The sequence below is a fragment of the Cheilinus undulatus genome, linkage group 13 (genome assembly GCF_018320785.1).
Source record: "Cheilinus undulatus linkage group 13, ASM1832078v1, whole genome shotgun sequence".
NCBI lineage: Eukaryota > Metazoa > Chordata > Actinopteri > Labriformes > Labridae > Cheilinus > Cheilinus undulatus.
This window is the reverse complement of record NC_054877.1, coordinates 8,610,015-8,631,405: the sequence shown is the minus strand read 5'-3', so window position 1 is coordinate 8,631,405 and position 21,391 is coordinate 8,610,015. Positions and strand designations below refer to the sequence as shown.

The 21,391-nt window shown below is 39.8% G+C and overlaps 1 protein-coding gene across 4 annotated transcripts in view; it reads left to right on the top strand.

Moving 5' to 3' along the window:
- Positions 1-21,391, top strand: part of efr3a (EFR3 homolog A (S. cerevisiae)) — a 172,027-nt gene that overhangs the window by 73,425 nt on the left and 77,211 nt on the right. For all 4 annotated transcript variants that reach the window (XM_041803480.1, XM_041803481.1, XM_041803482.1 and 1 more), the window contains 2 exons: positions 10,039-10,160; positions 17,244-17,393. In XM_041803480.1, coding sequence (XP_041659414.1) covers positions 10,039-10,160; positions 17,244-17,393 — 272 coding nt within the window. The remainder of the gene's footprint in view (positions 1-10,038; positions 10,161-17,243; positions 17,394-21,391) is intronic.

Here is a 21,391-nt window from a genome sequence, read left to right as displayed (position 1 = left end):
TTTTTTTCGTCCTTTTCAAGCCTCCTATTCTGAGCCTGTCGTCCTCGCCATTGTTGGCGGTTCATCTGAGCAGGAAACAGAGCCGCAGGTTGAGACGTGAAAGCCTTTGCATTATTTATATGTGGTATTTAGACTCTGACAGACGAGGAGAGTGGATGCACAGACGGCTAGGTGAGCTGGGTGGGGAACGGGGTTGTCAACACTGGCACACGCCGCCTTTAGGTGCAAGCTGTGTTAATTATATTTTCCTCATGATGCCAGCTTCAAAGCCGAGACGCTGCGTTTAATGTCAGTGCTTGGTTTTACATCACGGCCAAGGAAAAGGAAGTGCTTGTGTTTGTTCTGCTGAGTAATTATCAGTTTAATGAGTTTGTTTCAGATGTCTGCAGAACAAAACCAACGCTCAGCTCAACCAATTACTGCAGTTCGGCTGAGACTGGTGAAACCTTTCAATCAGGACTTAGCAGTGACTCATTTGTTCACATGTTTTGGTTTGTGGACAGTCCTCCAGAGCTTCTCAGTGTGGGCAGAAGAGTAGATTTCACTACCTATCCTCTATCGACAACATCATCAATCAGTTTCTATCAGGGCTGTCGTGTTTGCTCATCGACTGCGATAATAATGAATTTATTTAGCTCTCATAAGTGCATTAATTGCATGCGGTTAATGTGTCCTTTTAGGTTTTTTGTAGTCAAGCTACCTTTGCAGAAAAGCAGCCAGATGCTACTCACTTAAGCATCTCCCTGCTCTCACAGTGATGTCAAATAATCCATCACTGCTCCTTTGAGTGTCTCATTCCACTTTTAAAAACTTGCAGACAGCACAGTGGAAAAGATAATGGCAATATTGACCTTGTCATATCAAATGTTTTATGATTTTACATTACCTTAATGTTTTTTTAATGCACTTTTCTATCCATCACAAGTTCCTCTTCTCTGTTAAAGGCAGATATTTTATCCAAGCAGGACTTAGAGACAGCAACTACATTTGAGCCCCTGAAAAGTGTACCTGTAACATTAGCCAGAGCTTTTTGGATGTTAGGGAGTCATTTTGTACTTGCACTCCTCCATACTTCCCCATGTAGAACAGCTTCATCCAGATCATTGAGCTGAATTTTGCTGATGATGCTGTGATCTTGCAGAGACTGTAGGGGATTTTAACCTGCTGAGTGAGGAGGCTGAAGGGTTGGGAATACACGCCTCCTCAGCCAAAAAACATAAAACCCAGGTATTTGGGGATGTCTTGGATGCTGCCATCAAATTTGTCTGTGAATGGTAGAGCGTGGAAGTTGTAGAGCAGTTCACCTACCTTCGCAGTGTAATCCATCGATCTGCTGACTGCGAGGCTGGGCTCTTCAGGAATGCTGTCAATAAGAGCTGGATTGTGCAGACTAGGACTGCTCTGATTGCAACAATCAAGGCTGATGCCAAAAGGTTCTTTTCATATGAGTTTTGCAGATGTCATGCAGCAGCAGCAGGCTCCTGTTGGGGGACGTGATTTCTGAATAGAGAAACGCTGCCAGAAAGGCCATGTTTTATCTGTTTATGACTATGTCAAGCATTCAAAGTGCAAAATTAAAACATTCTTTTTCTTAACCTTTTGTGTTCCCAAAGCAGTGAAATGGTGAGGCAAAAAGGGTAAAAAGAAGAAAACAAAAAAACGTACAATCCTCAAGATGAAACGACAGCAGGGAAGAAGCTGAATTCCTTCCAGTGTTGCTCATTGTGAGGGGATATCTGTCTCTTTTTAGAGATCCAGATTATGTGGCTCAGCTCTTCATTTGATACCAGTATGACTTTAAAATGTGGAAACTGGCACTCAAAAAGAGCTAGCTAAGGCTGGCCACTCTACGGGATTTTAAGCCCGATTTGAGGCCAGATTTCCTCCCCAGAAAATCGTGAGGACGTATCCCAAGTGGAGGCCCCTTGCAAGCAGTTACTTGTCTGAATCACCCCTCTGTGTGTGGTGTCAAAATGATTATTTTAATGCTCCAAATCACATCTTAGCCTCCGTAAATATAAGGTGGTGATGCTTCCCACGGAAAACCCTAGACAACCAATGAGATCGAGCAGACTTGGCAGCGTCACCAGCCAGACCTTGCACTTTCACTGATCACAAGCATAAACACAGTTGTGCATTTGTGTCTGTCAGGATTTTATCCTGATTCTTTTCCTTGTTAAAGTTTTTTTTTTTATTGCTGCAACTGTAATACACGCAAGGACAGCTTATTGAGGATGGACAGCGAGAGGGTATCAACAGACCTCCGTGTTTGTCATTCCTCTGAAGTTATGTGATCACATGAGGTCGTTGGCAGGTCTCAGTAGTCTGGCTGAGTCAACTGAGTCAACCTAACTAAACACTGAATCCCACTAAATCTTAGGCAGGAACTTTTTACATGTTCCTCTGGCGAGGCATCTGTGTGGGTGGAGGTTTTTAAACCAGAAATACTGACGTTGTTTGGGCAAAGCATCCTTTAGAAACATTCTTTATTCTTCACTTAAGATTTTTTCTTGTTCCTCCAGACATTTCAGCTCTCTCTTTTTCATCCTGCTCAGCGGGTGTGCAGCTTCAGTATGAATGCGTCTCTCCCGTCTGTGTGGCCAAATCTATCAGCCAGTTAACTTTGTCACAAGAAATTGGCAGACTGTGACGGCTTGAAGTGTCTCTTCCTGCACTCCATCTCAATAGAAGAGACGCTCATCAGTCCACAGCCGAGCAAATGAAGTCACTGAGTCAGACACACCGGGGAGTTTATTCGTCTGCTATTTATAGTCAGAGGAGTCAGATGTGGCACACGAACAGTGAAGAGTTTGATCATCTCTTTTCTGATGTCCATTTAATCTATTTCCTGTTTTTACTCTATTAGATCCGTGAGCTGATGTACACTGAATTAAAGCAAGATCATTTGAGTTTGTAACTTCTGCATCAATCACTTCAGTGGTATGGAAACATAAAAGATGGTCAGTGGAGTTGTAAGACAAGATACGATAAAAAGAGAACAGCTTGTTTTGATTCCACAGCGGTGAAGTTTTTTCAAACTGAAATAGAACAAAAATATCTTCTTTTTGCAAAAGAAGGCTTCTGGCTTTTCCCCTTTTTGTGGATATGCATGAGTAAAATCAGCATTGAGGACTGCAGTTAGGTCACACCCCATGTACCCCATGTATAGAAGCCAGTCTTCCAAGTGGGCCGTGCAAGATCAGATCTGACCTATGGCTCCTTTTCCTCCCTCTACCTGATTTCTTACACTATTCACTGCCCTGCAGAGGCAAAAAGCCCCAAAGAGCTTCAATAGCAGTATATTTAAGTGACGCCCATCTCAGGAGTTTTTTACTGTATTGTAGCATAAACAATATTAAATGGTTTTTAATCGATATGCTGAGATACTTTCTACCCTGTGGATCTGTAAGGAAGACAAGAAGACTTTTTTCAGATCAGCAAAAATAAGAAAAGAGGTGGAAACGCAGTCCCAGTCTGACAGTTAACAGGCCGAGACGGTCTTCATCATCATTACCTGAGTCAGGACTCAGGTGGCAGCAACTCTTTATGACTGTCTGCAGCCAAAAAAACATCCAAACTTTTCTGTGTTAAACTGCAGAGGCCAGGATTTCTGGGAGTTGCTTTGAAACTGCCGTTAACTAGGTTGGCAACACATTAGACAGTTTAAAGACTAATTTTAGGCCAGATTTGTCTCTCCCAGTGATCATGAAGGCTGACCTGAATCAAGGTAGACAACTATTTGTCCAAACAATCCCCAAGTATGTCCACTTAGTTACTGCTCCCTATGTTATTGGAGCATCCCAGATCTTGAATAGTAAACACTGAATCTAGATTGGACTTACTGGAAACTGTGGTTCTGGCCGGGTAACAAGCTGACTTAGTATTTAGTTCGTTTGGAGTCTGGAAATCCATCCATCCATCCATCCATCCATCCATCCATCCATCCATGCATCCATGCATCCATGCATGGTAGGGACACCCTGGCCTAGATGCCAGTAAGTCACAGACTCTCATAACAGCATCTTTATTTTTATAAACTGGTTGGTTGTTGATTTCTGTTCGGTTTTGTGTTAAAATGTAAAAAAATCACAATCCAAGTGCTGTTGGCCAATTATGCCACATATTAGAACTGTTTTTGTCTGGTTAATTGATCGATTGATTTCTGATTGTTTCAGGGCTCAGCATTTGCTTAAGCTGCTTGTCAAAAATGAAGAAAGCTATAGACTTTGCAATATATATGAGTAATGGTTATAAATAACGGGCCTACTGTTGTAATACAATATTAAACATAAAACATTTTTCAATGTATTTTCTGTCATTCTTTTCTTAACTTCTGACACAGACTCTACACGTTTTCCTTTGAGCACAGATTTGATCTTAGGAAAAAGAAAAATGTCACACAGTGCTAGATCAGGTGAATAGGGAGGATGATCAAGCGCTGTGATTATTATGGGGGGCCAGATACTGCTTTACTGAGAGTTCCATGTGAGCTGGAGGGTTGTCTTGATGAAGAATGAAACAGTTTTTCCTTGCAGTTTTTCTAGAACCTGTTCATGTTGATTTACTGCTGACCCTTCTGGAACCCAGTCCTCCAAAATTATCCCCAAAACAACCAACATGGCTTTGAGTTTGGGCTGTCTTTGTGGTGCTTCCTTCATCCTTGGTAACAATGGTGTTTTCCATGCAATCACTGACGTTTTGTCTCAGGATTATATTGGAAGATCCAAGTTTCATCGCATGGAATCACTCCGTCTGAAACATTTAGTTTCCTTCAGTTTATTCCAAAATGTCTCCACAAATTAGCTTGTCACACACTTTTGTCATGTTCAAAATTTCATGCAAAATTAGCCAAACTGTGTCTTTATCAGTGCAGACCACTTCTGCTACCATTCTTATCCTCTTTATCTATTCTTATTAGTTCCATTCAAACAAATGTAACCATTACATGCACTGTTCCTCATACACCTCCTTCAGTTAATGGATCAAAAGATTGCTGCTGTTTTGTTTAATTTCACCAAAAATTTCAGCATTGCTCAACTTTTAAGCTAATCATTTTCCAACACCTTAGCAAGAATATGTGCAACTCAATCAGAAGGTAGCGGTGAACTAAAGACACCATGTGTTGGAAACTTACAGCAGTTGTGCATGAATAACCAACCTTGGCCACATGTTTCTGTCCTCATAATAGCAGTCTCATTATCTAATGGCCATATCTCATATGTATGGGCTTTAGCACAGCAGGGGTGTGATGGATAAGACATACTTTGTTTGTTAAATGCAATAGATACCTCAAATGCAAATATTAAGGCACATAAAACACAATCAGTGATGTCAGTATTAAAATGTTAAAGGTCAAGGTCATGGAACCTCCTATTCATGCCTTGATTAAAACATTTCTCTTATCCAACCCGCACAGAAAAAAGCAGAATGCTTCTTATTGACCCATTATGCACTTTAAAGATATAGTAAACAACCACTAACTGGTAGTTGTTGTTGCTTACAGTCTTTTCATCCTTTCTTTAACCTTTTTCCTTTTATTTTTCCTGTATTTTGATGCTCTTAGTGGCATAAATGTTTTTAAAGTACTCTGATTATATGGGGCTCTTGAAAAAAAGCCTTTTCTTTTATATTGTATGCAGATGTACCTTGGTCAAGCTGCTGTTTCTGCACAATGAAGTCCTCCATTTGACTCCACTTAAAGTGAGCACCATCATTTACATGCTAAGGCACTCCACTGAGAGTCCACAGCCTTCATTTGGTCCTCTGATGCTGGAACATCTTTGGGAAGCTGACAGAAAAACCACTTTCCTGCCACCAGCTGCTGGTCTACCTCCTTCCGTCTGAGCCATTACCCCTTTGGAAAGGTTAGACGCAGAATGGGAGGAAATTACCAGGTAGAGCGGCCAGGTTTTTCTCACCAATGTCTAACTGTACAGAGGCAATTTACTGCAGTGGACAATGATAGGGTAGTGAGGAGCGCTACTCAAGCACAGCTGACTGTGACGAGGCCTCTCCAAAGGACACTCTGCTCGTGGTTAGAAGGATGAAATTATAGGTTGGACAAAAGGGGGTGGCTCTCTAATGGTGATAATCATCATCACCATCATTTCCAGTTCATGTTCATGCACAGATATGACGTCTTTTTACTCTCTGGAGCGCACCGTGTGCCACTGCAGATGTTGGGTAATTATGCATCTTTTTATCTCTATGGTAGAGGTGAGAATTAGCAGCTCCATGGCCATTATTAGTTCTGATTTGAAGTATTTGAACTTCTGTGCAGGATTTTAGAGGTGGATTAAGGACAGTTTTTCTTTTTGCAGAGAAGCAGGCTGGGAAATAACCATGTCTTATCTGCCCTGTTTAAATTTTGCAATGCATTCTGGCATTCAGATATAGAGCGACTGCACTTAAGCATAAAGGTCAACACTATGCATTAACAATCCATCTTCAGTGATGACCTGGTAGTGCATCTCACTTGCCCACCTCTTATGTAAACAACAGTCCATACATCATTTCAGTGGCTCTCTTACCACATGCTGTGTGCAGTGAAGCTTCTGGTGGTAAGAATAATTTTAGCCATGAGCTAAGAGGCTATAGTGGTGCATCTTTAACAGTTTTTCTCCATCATGTTGTGAAAAGTATGCTTTTCAAGGACACAGTGGCGTACTATTTGGCAAGTAACTCCTTTTGGGTACTGGTTGGATTGAAATGACAACTCAGTTTCAGTCAAAGGGTTGTAAGGGAGTCATGACGTGTCATTTGCTGAAGACCCTGCTCTAAAAGGGATCAGAGCTAGCTCCCACATAAAAAATGATTTCCTTTTTTGCCCTTTTTGTTGTTTTAAACAGAGGCATAAAAGCTCCTTTTACTGCTCTGAGATATTGTAAAGGCCAACCTACCGTGCTGATGTTACAAGGTAGAAGCAGTAAAAAAGGAGGGGCTGGGGTGGAGGAGGATTGCAATGGAAGGAGCAAAGAGAAGGCCTATCAGAACAGCTTAAATATTGTGGCATGAGGTAATTTAGCTAAAGGGAAGTTTAGCATTAATCAGCTGGCAGTCATCTGATGAAGGCCTATCTGAGATCAGCTGATCTCAATAGAGTTCCAGTGCTTGACACTGTGGCCTGCTTGAACGAATGCTATATGCTCAGTTTTTGACTATCCATCCATCCAAACATACATCCATTTGCATCCTGTCCAGCTCATTGGTTCTCATCAATACAATATTCAAAGTCACTTGTCGAGGTCACTTTGCTTCATGTTAACCCCTTGCTCATAAACGGGATATCCCAAGAATGCTTTGTGCCTTTTTCCTGAAACTTTGCACAAATGTCCTCTTGGACTTTGGGATAACCTGCATATATTTTGGTGGAACATGGTGAAGGTGAAAAACCACCCCAGTCCTTCTTCTCAACCAATATCTGTTGGTTAGCTCTGGCAGTTGTATAGATTATAGAAGCCTGTAACCAGCTCTACTTTTACTACTGTTGTTTGTAAGAATATTGCTGACTTTCTAGCAGGGACCTGGCCTGGGTAATGTTCCTTTTTTAAGATTCTGACATGCTCTGGAAACTAGGGATGCACAATATTATGGGAATTATATCAGTATCAGCCGATAATAAAATTTATGCCGATCTCTACGGCCAATAATGTGACGTCATAATTAAGCGCATGCAATGATGCTGGACGTGCGCCAACAACAAACTCAACATGTCTGCTCTGTGGGAGAAGTTTGAGGTGTGGGAACAAGACAGCAAAGTAGCTGTTTTCATCGCTTGTAAAGTACATGTGATGTTAGGAGGAGCTCGACATCACACCTTGAACACCACCACCACTTTAGTTTTGCATCTAACAGACCATCACCCTGATGACTACAAGGAGTTTCTTAAGATAAAGAATGACAAAACTTCGTGTCAGGGAAACTCGTCTGCTGCTTCTACTTAAGTCTTTCAACAAAGCTAAAAAATTCAGCAGCGACCACCCAAAGGTAAAGAGCTGAACAGGAAAATCATTGAATTTATAGCTCTTGATAATCAGCCTTTCAGAGTGGTAGAATAAATGGGCTTCCAGGGGCTAATGATGCCCTTTAAAGCCCCTCTGCGTTAACCTAGCAGGCATTTATAGCCTTACCTGAACTGCAAAGCTTCGTTTCCAGTCACGTAGAGAACCTCCTCGTTAAAGCTAAACATTTTAGCAGATATATGAACATCAAGTGTCCATCCTATTGGCATGTTGAGCCTCACTGCCTCAGTGGATATGGGGACTTCACTCTTAAAAAGCCCGTCCTGCACTCACTGAAGTGCTCCGGTTCTCACTATTGATGACATGGTTCAGATATGGAAAACAGAGAAAAAGAACGTGCATGTCGTGCTACGTGACAGTGAAACATGGCAAAAGCAATGGCGGACTTCTGTGTGCCAAGTCTCCGGTGCATCGCGCACACTCTGCAGCTGGCGGGTCTCCAGCATTGGAGATGTGGGTGTCCCTGTGTTGTTACAGAGCTGTTTACAGTAAAATGCCCATTAAACTTGGTTGCTTAGTTTGTGCTGTTTAAAGAAGAATCAGGAGAACTACTTTAGTTGTAGTTTTATTTCTTTTGTTCATCTTGAGTCTCAAAAATGTAGTTTAGTTTTTCATTAATGTATGGCTGTATTTGAAATAAACAATACATCCTTTATTTCTGATAAAAATCAAATATTTTGTCTGTTTCTAAAAGAAAATAGACTACCAATATTAAAAAATATATATATTTGTAGTACAGGATGGAATTGGTGTTTTTACAGTGGAAAATATATAATTAGATATTGGTATCAGCAAAAATCCAAAATTGTGCATCCCCACTGGAAACACAATAAACCTTGAATATTTTTGCCCCATTAAAGACTTGTCTTTCTTGTTGGTTACCATAGTCTCACTCTAAAAACACTGGCAAAATCATCCAGATTCCAGAACCTGACTATCAAACATTTTCCAAGTTAGAAAGAATCAGAACCAGAGGGATGGATTGGATATACACTACCGCTCAAAAGTTTTGGATCCCTGACAAATTTCTTTGTTTTCCAAAGAAAAACATTTTCATGCAGAATAGTTATCATCAACTGTCAGTCCTCTGCATCACTCTTTTAGTATGGCTGCTAATCCAAGATAATCATGTTGCACAGCTGAAAAATATTTCACTAATAAGGGAGCAAAAAGAGTGGACACTGGAAGAGTGGAAGAAGGTGTTTGTGCATGAATGAGTCCAAGTTTGAGGTTTTTGGATCAAACAGAAGAACATTTGTGAGACGCAGAACAAATGAAAAGATGCAAGAACCGTGCTTAAAACCATCAGTCAGGGAGGTGGAGGTAGTGTGATGGTCTGGGGGGCTTTGGAGGTGGTAGAGAGGAGATTTGTAAAGAGTTGAAGGGACCTTGGGGAAGTACATCTATCACAAGAATGCCATACCCTATGGACAGCACTTGCCTAGGGGCAATTTCATCCTACAACAGGATACTGACCCAAAACACACCTCCAAAATATCTACGAAATATTTAAAGAATAAGTAGTCAGCCAGAATTCTGACTGTAATGGAGAAGCCAGCGCAGTCGTTGGACCTGAACCCTATTGAGCTGTTGTGGGAGCAGCTTAACCGTATGGTACGAAGGAAGACTCCATCAAGCCAATCAATCTTGTAGGAGATTCTCCAGGAAGCATGGGGTGAAATCTCCTCAGATTACCTTAAAAAACTGACAGCTAGAATGCCTCAGGTCTGCACAGCTGTAGTTGCTGCAAAAGGTTTTTTTTTTCTTTTTATGAAGGCAAAGTTTAAAGTACATTTGTCAATGAAATCATTATTTCTAACTCTGACAGTGTCATCATGTCCAGTTCATTTGCTGTAGTTCCTATTCAGACTAATTTCACATGTTTTTTCATGGAAAACAAGAGAAATTCAAAGTGATCCCAAACTTTTGAGCAGTAGTGTATAATAACCACAAAATTTGAAGTCCCTGGGAGTAAACTTTCCAATAAATACTGATTTGTTTCTCTGTTCTTCTGTAGTTTGTGAAGTTTGCCAACATTGAGGAGGACACGCCATCCTACCACCGCCGCTACGACTTCTTTGTGTCCCAGTTCAGCGCCATGTGCCACTCGACTCATGAAGATCCTGAAACCAGAACCAGGTAAGAAAGCACTTCTCACCTGTGCCCCTATTAAAAATCGCATTGTTCCAGCAGATTCAAATTGACTACATGGATTTTATATTTGTATTTTTGACCTTCTTATTGCATAATACAATGTTGAATCCCTCAGGGTTTGATTCTGCGTCCCCGTGCTTTCTACATTAGAGTATTTAGTTAAATATGCACACAACGTCATCACTTGTTTTCCATATTGGATTTTTATCCACCAAGGACAAAGACTGAGGCCAAATAAAGAAAAATGATCACCATAATCCTCCTGAACAGTACTTTTTTCAACTTCTGAAATCAATGTATCCATCTGCTGATGCACCTCATTTCTGCCCCATGTGACACTACTCCATCCTCCAGAAATAACCCAACACAGTGATGGATCGTACCAACAGCCCATCCAGTTTTGGGGGGAGGGGCTGTCACACGATCCCTTCCATTTCAAGTCTCATCCCACTCAAATCCACTGCATACAGAATTAAATATATCTCCTCCTGATCCATATTTCATGGCCTTCTCCTCCCACTGAGACCTCATGGCTCATTAACACCACCAGAGAAGCGCCCCAACGCAGCCGCCGGATTGAAATACGACCGTTTGAAAGACATATTGATGATGAAATGAAGGGAACCGCCGGCTCAGATGAACTTGAATTGATTTGTAGAGAAATGGGTCAACGTGCCCGTAATGCCTGATTGTTCTTTCAGACAAAAGTGGTTTGTCTCTGTTTTATTATCTATTTTTTTCATTTCACATCTATTTAAACTTGAGTCAAGTATCATGGAGAATATGAATTTATTTTCCCAGAGTGCCTGTAGCAGAAAGGCAGCAGCACAGTAACAGGGATCTAGACATTAAACACAGCATATAACGATTTACATGTACTGTAAGGAGTTGTGGACAGCTAATGTAACTCTGATGCATTTGTATATCCTACAGACAAAATCAGATCATCAGGAAGAAGATGAGCAATATCTCTAGAGTAGGGGGGCCACTCCTATGGAGTGAGATTTGTAGCAAAAATTGATTCAAACCAAACTTTTTCAGTATCAAACAAATATTTGCATTTGAAAGCCATAAGATGTGATCGAAGCAAAAAATGATCACATCAAGAGAACAAATTTGAAAAAGCAACCAAACTATTAGTCTTTGAATTTTGATCATATCTTTTTGTTTGCAGTTCCTGTGTTTCTCTCTCAGTGATCAGACTTTTGCTCTCGCTCCTCGGTCTTGTGTTTGCGCTGCCTGATCCTGTCTTTGCGTTTCTTGAGTTTTTGCTCTCAGTTCTGACACAAATGTCACATGTGGGCGGGCTTTTCTGGGGCATATCCTTATTGGCCAATGAGTTTTTGAGTGATGGCTCAGTCACTCCAGATGCTTTTCTTTGCTATTTCAAATTTGTTCTTTTGATGTGAGATTTTTTTTTTTGTTTTGCTTGGATCACATTTTTTTTGTTCTCAAATGCTATTTTTTGTTTGATACTGAAAAAGTTTTGTTTAAATCTTTCTGACACAAATTTCATTCCATACACTCCAGGACAAATCATTGCTCAGAAGTCTCTGGTGAATCTCCAAATGAAGTTTGAATGACTGAACAAATAAAGTGACAAGATCCACATTATCATTCCCTGCTGCACTGATTAAAACGACAAGAGTCTTCCAAAATTTCCAAAGTTTCAAGAAAAAAAACTGTAAAATGTCTAAGCGTATTCCCACAAAAAATCAAATTCAATAAAAAATCCCCGAATTTCCAGACATGAATTTTTCATGAAACTTTGAATTCCAAAGGAACCCCCCCCCATCCCCAGCCAAATCCTCAAAAATGTGCAAATACATTTCCCAAGTTTCCAAAAAACATGTTGAAATTTCAAAGCAAATTCCCTCCCCTAAAGTAAAATCAAATTCCAAAAAAATACAAATATATTCCCAAATATTCTAGCAAAAATTAGGGAAAAATTTTCCCAAACATCACGACAAATATCATGAAAATTCATGGTAATTTTAAAGGACACCCCCAACCATTCCTAATCAAATCTCCCAAAAGGGTTAAAGTACATTTTTCAGTACTCCAAGACAACACCCAAAACATTTCCAAGCAAATTTCCCCCCAAAGTTGAAATTAAATTACAAATACATTTCCCAATATTCCATTAACAATGACGGAAAATTCCCTCAAACATCCAAACAAATATCAAAAATTTCAAAGAATAACCCACACTATTCCTTATCAAATTCTCTCCAAATATGAATAAATTTATCAAGTATGTGAGACAGTACCTCAAAATTTTAAATAAAATTCCCCTCCCATTAAGTTCAAATCAGATTTCCCAAATTAAAATGAAGAACCATTAACATTCCTAAAAACAATTCCTCCAAACACCCAAGCAAGTTTCCCAAACAACCATGGTAATGCCCCAAAAAGTGCGAAGCAAATTTCCCCCAAAATGGCAATGAAACTCTTTTAAAAGATACAAACATGTACCCAAAATTTACCATGAAAACTTCCAAGCAAATTCCCCAAAATATCCAAGTGAAGTGAAATTTCTTGAAAGTTTCATAGCAAACCCCAACATTTCAAGCCAACTGCTTGAACTTCATCAGAATTAACTGTATTTTCTTCTTCCATGCACACAGTCATCTGTTCATCTCAGTTTAATTTGCTTCACAGTACTGATGAATCAGTTGGGCTAACTGTAGCTCCAAATGTAGTGGGATTAATAGTGTTTTTATTTTTAAATGACTCATTTGACTGAAAGCCAGACAACATCCATTGAGGCTGCAGAAGAAATATTAAGAGATCTCCAAATCACCAGTGTGATTGACTAAAGCAGGTGGTGAATTTTAAAGGAGTCATCAAACAAATCCAACCTTCAGGCCAGAGAGGCTGGTTTATGTGAAACTCCTAGACATGCTGTGTTACTCACCCTGCATGCAAAGTAATCGAAACCTGTGTGTGTGATTTTAATAAAAGAAAAATGAGCGTGTTCAGGGAGCCAGACATCAGGCAAACATAATTCTTCCTCGTTATGAGGACAGAGACCACTCGCCGGATCCTCAGGCTGGTTAAAAATAGCTCAGGGACAATGGCGGCATCGGTGGCAGTGAGGCTCAGTTGATGACACCATATAGTACTTAACAAGACGTCTCTTCCTGCTGAGATGCCCCCCTCTGACTCCAATAGAGAGCAGCAGTATATTAAAGCAGTTCCTGCAGACTGGAACGTCTCCTTCATTGTTGAAATAACTTCTCTCCTCCGGCATTTCTGCACTTATTCACAAGAATAGCAGCGCTGCAGCTGAGACCAATGTTTGTGCATGGAAATAAACATTCAAATCCTTCTGTATGTATGAGTGGGAGGTGCACCCTGGTGGTGGTGAAGGTGTGAGAAAGTGGGAATGCTGGCATTGTTTAGAGTTGGCTCGATGAGTCCCTGGCGCCTGGGGGTATCACGCAGTACGGTTGCCACTCTGCTGTTTTTGTGTTGATTTCATTAATCTATTCAGCGGCGTCGCTCTGGAGGTGTTGAGGATTCCCCTAATAGAATTTTTCTAGTTGTTATTATATCAGGCCTGCAGCGAGGTCAGCCAACTTGTTGTTTGTAAAATAAACAGAGAGGAGACAGGAAGTGAATTTTCATTTCAAACTTCTCTAGGCCTTTTGCCTAAGGCTTTGAGGCAGGATTAGTTTGGTTGTTTCTTAATGAAGGATGTCATGATGAAACTCATAATATGATTCCATTTGGGATGCTGAAGTTATGATAGGTTTTAGTTTAGGTGTTATTAGACCAGCTCCCTCATACAGCTCTCATTTCAAACAGATGAGTCATGTTTGTAAAGATTTCTACAAAGTAATGTCAATTAGATAAAAATATGAAAGGTAAAAGTGACTGCATAAATATTAACCCCCTTCAAGTCAGTATCTAGAAGTCACCTTTGGCTGCAATCACTGAGTCTGTGTGGATCGCTCAATCCTGCTTGCACATCTGGACACTGCACCTTTACTCCATTCTTCTTTGCAAAACTGCTCAAGCTCTCCGGCATTGTCTTACATTGTGCCAGTTTCGTTTTACCCTCTACCTTTACAAACACTCCAGGGCTGGCTGCTGAGAAGCATCCCCACAGCATGATGCTGCCACCACTGTGCTTCACAGTAGGGGTGGTGTGTTTGTGGTGATGTGCCCGAGAGCCACACCAGGCCCCCAAAGCTTCCTGTCTGGCCCCCAGAAGATTATTAAATTCAGAAAAGGAGCAAAAGAAGATGTTGATTTAAGAGTGTCTTTTGGCTTTAAATCTCTACAGCTGTTAAATCCAACAAAAACAATTGGAAATAGACTGAGAATAATTAAACATTTCATCTGTTTTTACAAAAAAATCCATTGTCAACCATTATAAGTTAATATTTCAAAGACTGGGTGAAGACTGGTGGAAATGTGGCAGAAATATCCAGATAAACTGGGGGAAAGGGGTTAGAGAGCGGCACAAAGGGACAAAAAATTGGCAGGAAAAGTGGTGAAAATGAGAAAGGATTAAAGAGTCTAAAAGCATCAAAAATGGGTTAAAAGTGGTAAAAATGGTGAAAAAAGTAATAAAAAGGGGTTAAAAAGAGGAAATGGATGAAAAGTTGCGAAAAATGATGAAAGAGTGGCACAAAGGGGATAAAACATGAAGGGAAAGGGGTAAAAAGAGGTAAAATAATCGAAAGAATTGGGTTAGAGAGGCAAAAAGGTATCAAAAATGTGTTAAAGGAGGCAAAATATTGCAAAAATATCCTGGAAAAATAGTGAAAAAGGGTTCAAGAGTGGCACACAGAGAGTCTCCCACATGCCTTTTGGTGGACTCTAGTCCAGATTTAATCTGAGTTTTCTTTAACAGTCACTATCACTATCCCATAAAGCTTTGACTGGTGAAGACCCTGGCCAACACTTGGCTGCACCTCTGTTGGATTAGGTCTGTCACTTTAAGGGAGGTGAAAATTTATGCAGTCACTTATTTAACATTAAGTATGTTTATTTAATTTAAATGTTTATTTAATGCCATTACTTGTTGAAATCTGTTGACACTTTGACATTAAAGAGGGTTTTTGTCGAGAAAGCCACATTATCTTGACCATGGTTGATTTATAAAATCAATAAAGGGTAAAACTTCTAAGGTAGTGAATACTTTTTGAAAGGACTAGTTTGTGTTTTGCATGCAGGCTCTGACATCTTCACTCAGTATTTTTGGTATTGCTGGAAAAGAAAATCCATTCTCTTCTTCTACTGACTCAGCAGTCATAGATTCTGCTCTCTTTTTTTCTTTTCAATAATTACAGTACAATAAACTTCTGTTAAATATTTTCCAGCAAATTCCAATGTAATATGCTTGGTTTGAGTTGGATTTAGTGGGATTTAGTGTAGCCACAGAATATTAGGTTTTAGCTGCAAATAGAAATCACAGCTAAAGCTTTGAGAGAGAGAGAGAGAGAGAGAGAGAGAGTGAGGGCTGGTGCAAGCTGAAGGAGAGGAGCAAGACAAGGCAGGACATGCAGATAATCAGGTATTAGTTTATGGTCATTTCACAGTGATTATGTTTTAGCAAACCAGGAAACATGATGACACAAAGGAGCAGGATTTACATCCTCACTTTAAAAAATGTTGAAGTTTGCAGTTTTGGTTTTGTTACATATATTTTGTTTGTCATCATTTTACAGTAAATATGGTGCATATTGTCGGTGATGTCGTTCTTGTGAAATACTTAAAACGGTAACGCCATCAGTGTTGAGAAACCAATATCTGTGGACCCTTAATTCACACACCACTTACACAGTAGTGGGAGCAGTATGATGTTCAGTGTCTTGCCCAAGGATACTTCACCTTATGACTGCAGGAGCTGGAGGGATTGAACCCCCAAACCCTCTGACAGGTAGTCAGCAGCTCTACCACTGAACCACAGCCACCCCAAACACTTTATATGCTAATATCCAATCTTGATCTGACACATTCTGTGTAAAAATGCAGAAACTATAAAGTCATAGAGATTGATTTTAGTGTAGTCTTCTTGAGAGGTCATTTAAAAACACCATAATGTGGTTTAAAGCAGGGATGTCCAATCTATGGCACATTGAGCTTGTGCTTGATTGTACTGCACTTCATGGTTTTAGCACAATATGGTGCTACCATGCTCTGTAAACAATTATCTCAACAAGAAAAATGCATTTATGTGTTTTGTGTGTGTGTGAGTGTGTGACTAAACTGGGCTGTACATGGTGAAAATATTGGCACTCAAAATATTAATATCTTGTTTTCTAACTCCCTGATGAGTTTCAGCAGCAAATAGCAGCACCAATAATATTCCAGGGGCAGATTCAGTGGTATCTAGGGCCAAGTAAAGCCCCCTGAAATCTAACTGGCATCCCCATAAACCTGAAAATAATTGTCTATTGTCCTTGCCAGCCTTAAAACCAAGCGTTTAGCATTAGTTCAGGCAGGCCACGGAGTCGAGCTCTTCTCCAATCAGCTGATCTAGTGCAAGCCCTCATCAGCTGACAGCCAGCTGATATGCTCTAAGCTCTCTGTTGGCCAATGTCTCATGCTCTCATTTAAACTGTTCTCACCTTACCTTAGGCCACATTCACCGACCAAGTCCAGATTAACATCCTATTTGAGGATATGTAAAGCCAAAATGAGGCCTGAATTGTTTGTAATGAAACAAACTTTCCTCATTGAGTGTTTTGAAATGAGGTGTTCTGACTAATTTAGTTTGTACTTCTCATTTTAGATGCTTAATTTGTTTGATGCATGGGAAGATAAAACTGTTCATTACAAGCAATTCAAGCCTCAATAGCAAAAGCCCAAAAGCTCAAAAGCTCTCAGTATGTTCTGATAAGGTGTAAATCTTGTCTTTACAGCTGAATGTGACTCATTATATGCAGAAAAATATATTTTTGGCTTGGAATTTGACAAAAAGAGTATCTTAAATGTGTGTTTTCGCAGCTGTCACAAAGTCTGTGCACATTTAAATCCCTCTATCCTGAGTCAGAATGTTTGTTTATAAGGGCATGTTCATGGTATTTGACTGTCACTATGTGTCTCTGTCAGGATCCGTGTGGCGGGCATCAAAGGTCTGCAGGGCGTGGTGAGGAAGACTGTGAACGACGAGCTGCAGGCCATCATCTGGGAGCCTCAGCACATGGACAAGCTGATCCCATCTATGCTGTTCAACATGCAGGACAGCGAAGACCTGGACAGGTATGGAACACACACACACGAATGCATGCTGTATATAAGTAGGAGCATGCTCAGAGTTCAGTTCAGGACAGCGCTAACCTCAGTCTCTGTGATATTTGTTCTCGCTGACTCATTTCTCTCCTCTCAGTTTGGAAGTGAGGTGACGGCAAATGTTTGATTTTCTGTTGTGAGAGCTGAGGTGACCTTATTAATGAGCCGAACGTCTGCACACAAAGTCCCAGTCCATCAGTTCTACCTACACAGTTGATGCTTTTCCTCCCTGAGCCAATCAGAAAAGTAAATCATCCCTCCTGTTACGTCAAACTTCTGTGCCCCTCAAATATCAGGGTAATTTTTATCATTCTGCAGCACAGTACAGCTCTAATGTCCCAGAGTACACCTGTGATAATGAATTGTTTTTTTACTAAAAAAATCTGTTATTAAGCCACAACACAGTGATATGCAAAACTTTTCAACTTATATGCAATTGGAAACAGCACAAAGAAGGGATATTCACCATCAAACTGATGATATTGAATGTATTTTTTAAAAGTTTATGTGCATTCTTAGCCTGATGCCTGCGAAATATTACAAAAAGTTGGGACAGGGGCCAGAAACAATTTAGAAGCTCTGAAAACACCTGAAACATTTCATAGGTTAATTGGTAGCAGCTGATAGTATAGTGATAGGGTATAAAGGGAGCTCTCCTGAAGGATCACTCATTTACAATCAGTGATGGTGTGAGGCTCTCCACTGTTTTAGCAGATAGTATAGATCTTTATTAACTGCAGTCCTCAATTGCATGGAACTGAGAGATTTCAACATCTATAGTCCACAATATCATCAAATTATTCAGAGAATCTGGAGAAATCTCTGCATGTAGTTAGTAGGGTTGGATTAAATCACAATATAGCATGCTGCAATTTTCAAATCGCACATGGTGCAATATTTCTTTAACCTGAAATGTGTCAAAATACCAGTTTAATTTAAAAAAAAAAAAACTTTTTTCTGTATTTCTCATTTTTTACTGTTTTTATATTACGAAAACCCTACTTTTCTTGTGTATGTATTATATTTTTTTTTATTAATCAAAACAAGAATAGTATAAAAAATGATCACCATCTTCAATATAGCAATTGATATCAAGCTGGATGTACTAGCCAAAATCACAATTTTTCCACATCATTTATCCCTAATTTCAGTTATTTGATATTGTCTTTGTTATAATATAAAAGGAATTGTTGCTTATGTTTGTTGATAAACACATAAGATGAGGAATCTTAAAATAATCACATATCAATTTCAATATTGGGAGAAAAAAATCTGAATTAGATTATTTTTGCAAATCATTCAGCGTTGGTAAGGAATAAGGCTGAAACTGGTTGGGTCACAGTGTTAATTTTGACAGCTATATTTTATTTTAGTTTCAGTCTTTTCATCACGTCTTTTGGTTTTAGCAACATTTTAGTCATTTCTACCTTTTTTAGTCTTTCTCGTTTTAGTAGACGAAAACATTTTAGTCTAGTTTTAGTCCATAGAAAGTTGTCCCATTTTAGTCTTTACTTTTAGTCCAAGCATTAATATTTTGCCTAAATCTGGTACCAAATCATGATAGTGTGTTCAATACACCTGGCCTAACCTGGAGTCCCTGCTTTCTACAGGTGAGAGGCCAAAGAAATACAAATTCATTGTTTTTTGACACATTTACCCACAGTGGAGAAATATCGTGGATTTTTATCATCCGATGGAAACTAAATGACATTTTAGTCTAGTTTCAGTCGTCTTGACGAGAACTAAACTTACTTTTTGTCAATTTTAGTAATCACAGATCTATTTTTATTAGTCTTAGTCTAATAAGTTTTCGTTGTGGAGTAAAAGGCTGTTGACAAGCCGTTGTAGTTGAAAAAATTAACACTGTTGGGTCAAAACCTCATATCTCCATTTTTCATGATTAGGTTTTTTTATATGCCTATCAGTGCTGTCGGTTGCCATTTGCTTCTGTTTGTGGGTTTTACAAATTCTTAACCAATAAAAAGTGTCAAAAAGTTAAAACTGATTTCAAAATACAGTTTTTTTTTTTTTTGTTGTTGTTGTTGTTTTTGTTTTTGTTTTCTCTTTTTTTTTTCATTTCCTGAAAAGTGGTGATTTTAGAGATAGGAGGTTTTGGCCTCATGCCAGCAAAATGTAAGCTAAGACTCTGCAAAGCCAAAACCATATATCAGTAACATCCAGAAGCACTGCACACTGGCGCTCATCTGAGCTAGTCTTTCGTATAAATACCTAGAGCTGAAAAATGTGCTGTTGTCTGACGAGTCCACATTTGAAATCCTTCGTAGAAATAATGGCCGTTAAGTCCTCTGGTCTAAAGAGGAAATGGACCGTCCAGATTGTTATCAAGGCAAAGTTCAAAAGCCAGCATCTGTGATGGTGTGGGGATGTATTAGTGCCGATGGAGTGGGTCACTTGCACAGTGTTTCGACCAGGTGGTCTGGCTTAATTAAGTATGGCTTTTTATAGTTTGCTCCTGTTCCCTGACTTGGTAGGCTGCCATATAAGCTAGGATGGCAAGGCTACGCCACCTAGTGGAGCACTTTTTCGTTCTTCAAAGCACCGTCCAATTCCCTCTGCAGCTCCCCAGGAAAGTGTGCCCCCCCGAGGTCATTCATGGGAATGTATACACATTGACATCCTTGATTATAGATATTGTCCTGATAATATTCTTTTTTCAAAATTCACAGGATATTTAAATGTTCAGTGTTTGTGTTTAATACCGCTGTTACATGGGAGTGGTGATTCTTTTGGCCAATCAGCGAGCTACATCTTTGCTGTGTGTGTAGCTACACCATTTAGGGGCAGATGGGTAAGCTTGGCATCCCAACAGAACGGGGCTAAAAAAGTCAGACGGCACAGGTCAGTTGCTCTGGACTTCCTAAATTTTGACTATGGAAATGTAAATAAATGCATACCATGCCATTGTAGTACTAACTGGACCTCTCTGTGACAACATGGCTTCACAGTAAAGAGGGCAGGGCCTGTATTCAGTCCAGACCCATCTCCCACTGAAAATGTAGGGTGCATTATGAAGTGCAAAATGCAACAATGAAAACCCCACTCTGTTGAGAAACTTCAGATGTACATCATGCAAGAATGGGACAGAATTACTTTCAATACTTAAAGTTCCCAGACACTTAGAGAGTGTGGTGAGAAGAATGTTGATGTAATACTGACACAGTAGTAAACATGCTCCTGTCCCAACTTATTTGGAACATACTGCAGACATCAAGTTCATAATGTTTGTGTACTTCCAATGGGTTTGATCACTGAATATCTTTTCGTTTGCTGTTTTAGTAAAAATAGGTTGAAAAGGCTTTGCAAATCACTGTATTCTAATTCTGTTCACATTATACAGCGTCCAAACTTTTTTGGAATCAGGGTTTGTAGGATCCAGGTTTCAAAACACTAAAAATGCCTTTAAAATACTGATTAATTTAGACCTTGATTGAAGTTTTTCATATCGATTGTAATCCTTCCTAGTGATGAAAGAGTGTTCGTTTGATGTCCACTTTGGTGTTTCTAAGTTTAACCCAGCACAGAACGATGACGGCATGTCTCCTAGCAACTCTGGCTTTCAGCTGTCACTCAGTCGTTGCCATGACAACAACATTTTTACAGTAAAAGGCTTCATGCCCAAAGGTTTTTGTCCAAGAAAATGTGAAAAGAACATTTCATTGTTCAGGAAAGCATGCAGACAAAGAGTTGAAGTATCATTAGAAGTTCTGTTCTGCTCACACAGGTGACATGAAATCAAAAACCTGCTTCTTTTCCTCATTTCTCCTTTTGACCTTCGTACCTGTTAAACTCTCACTGCCAGCACTGAGAGGAGACAGGATCTAAAGTAAGCCCTGCTGTTGGATCTTCTGTAAGTCGCTCCGGATTGGAGCGTCCGTTGAAGGAATACAAACCTCCGCCTGAGAGTGATCCTGAGTCTTAGAGCCTTCACTCCCCCTCAGCACACCTCA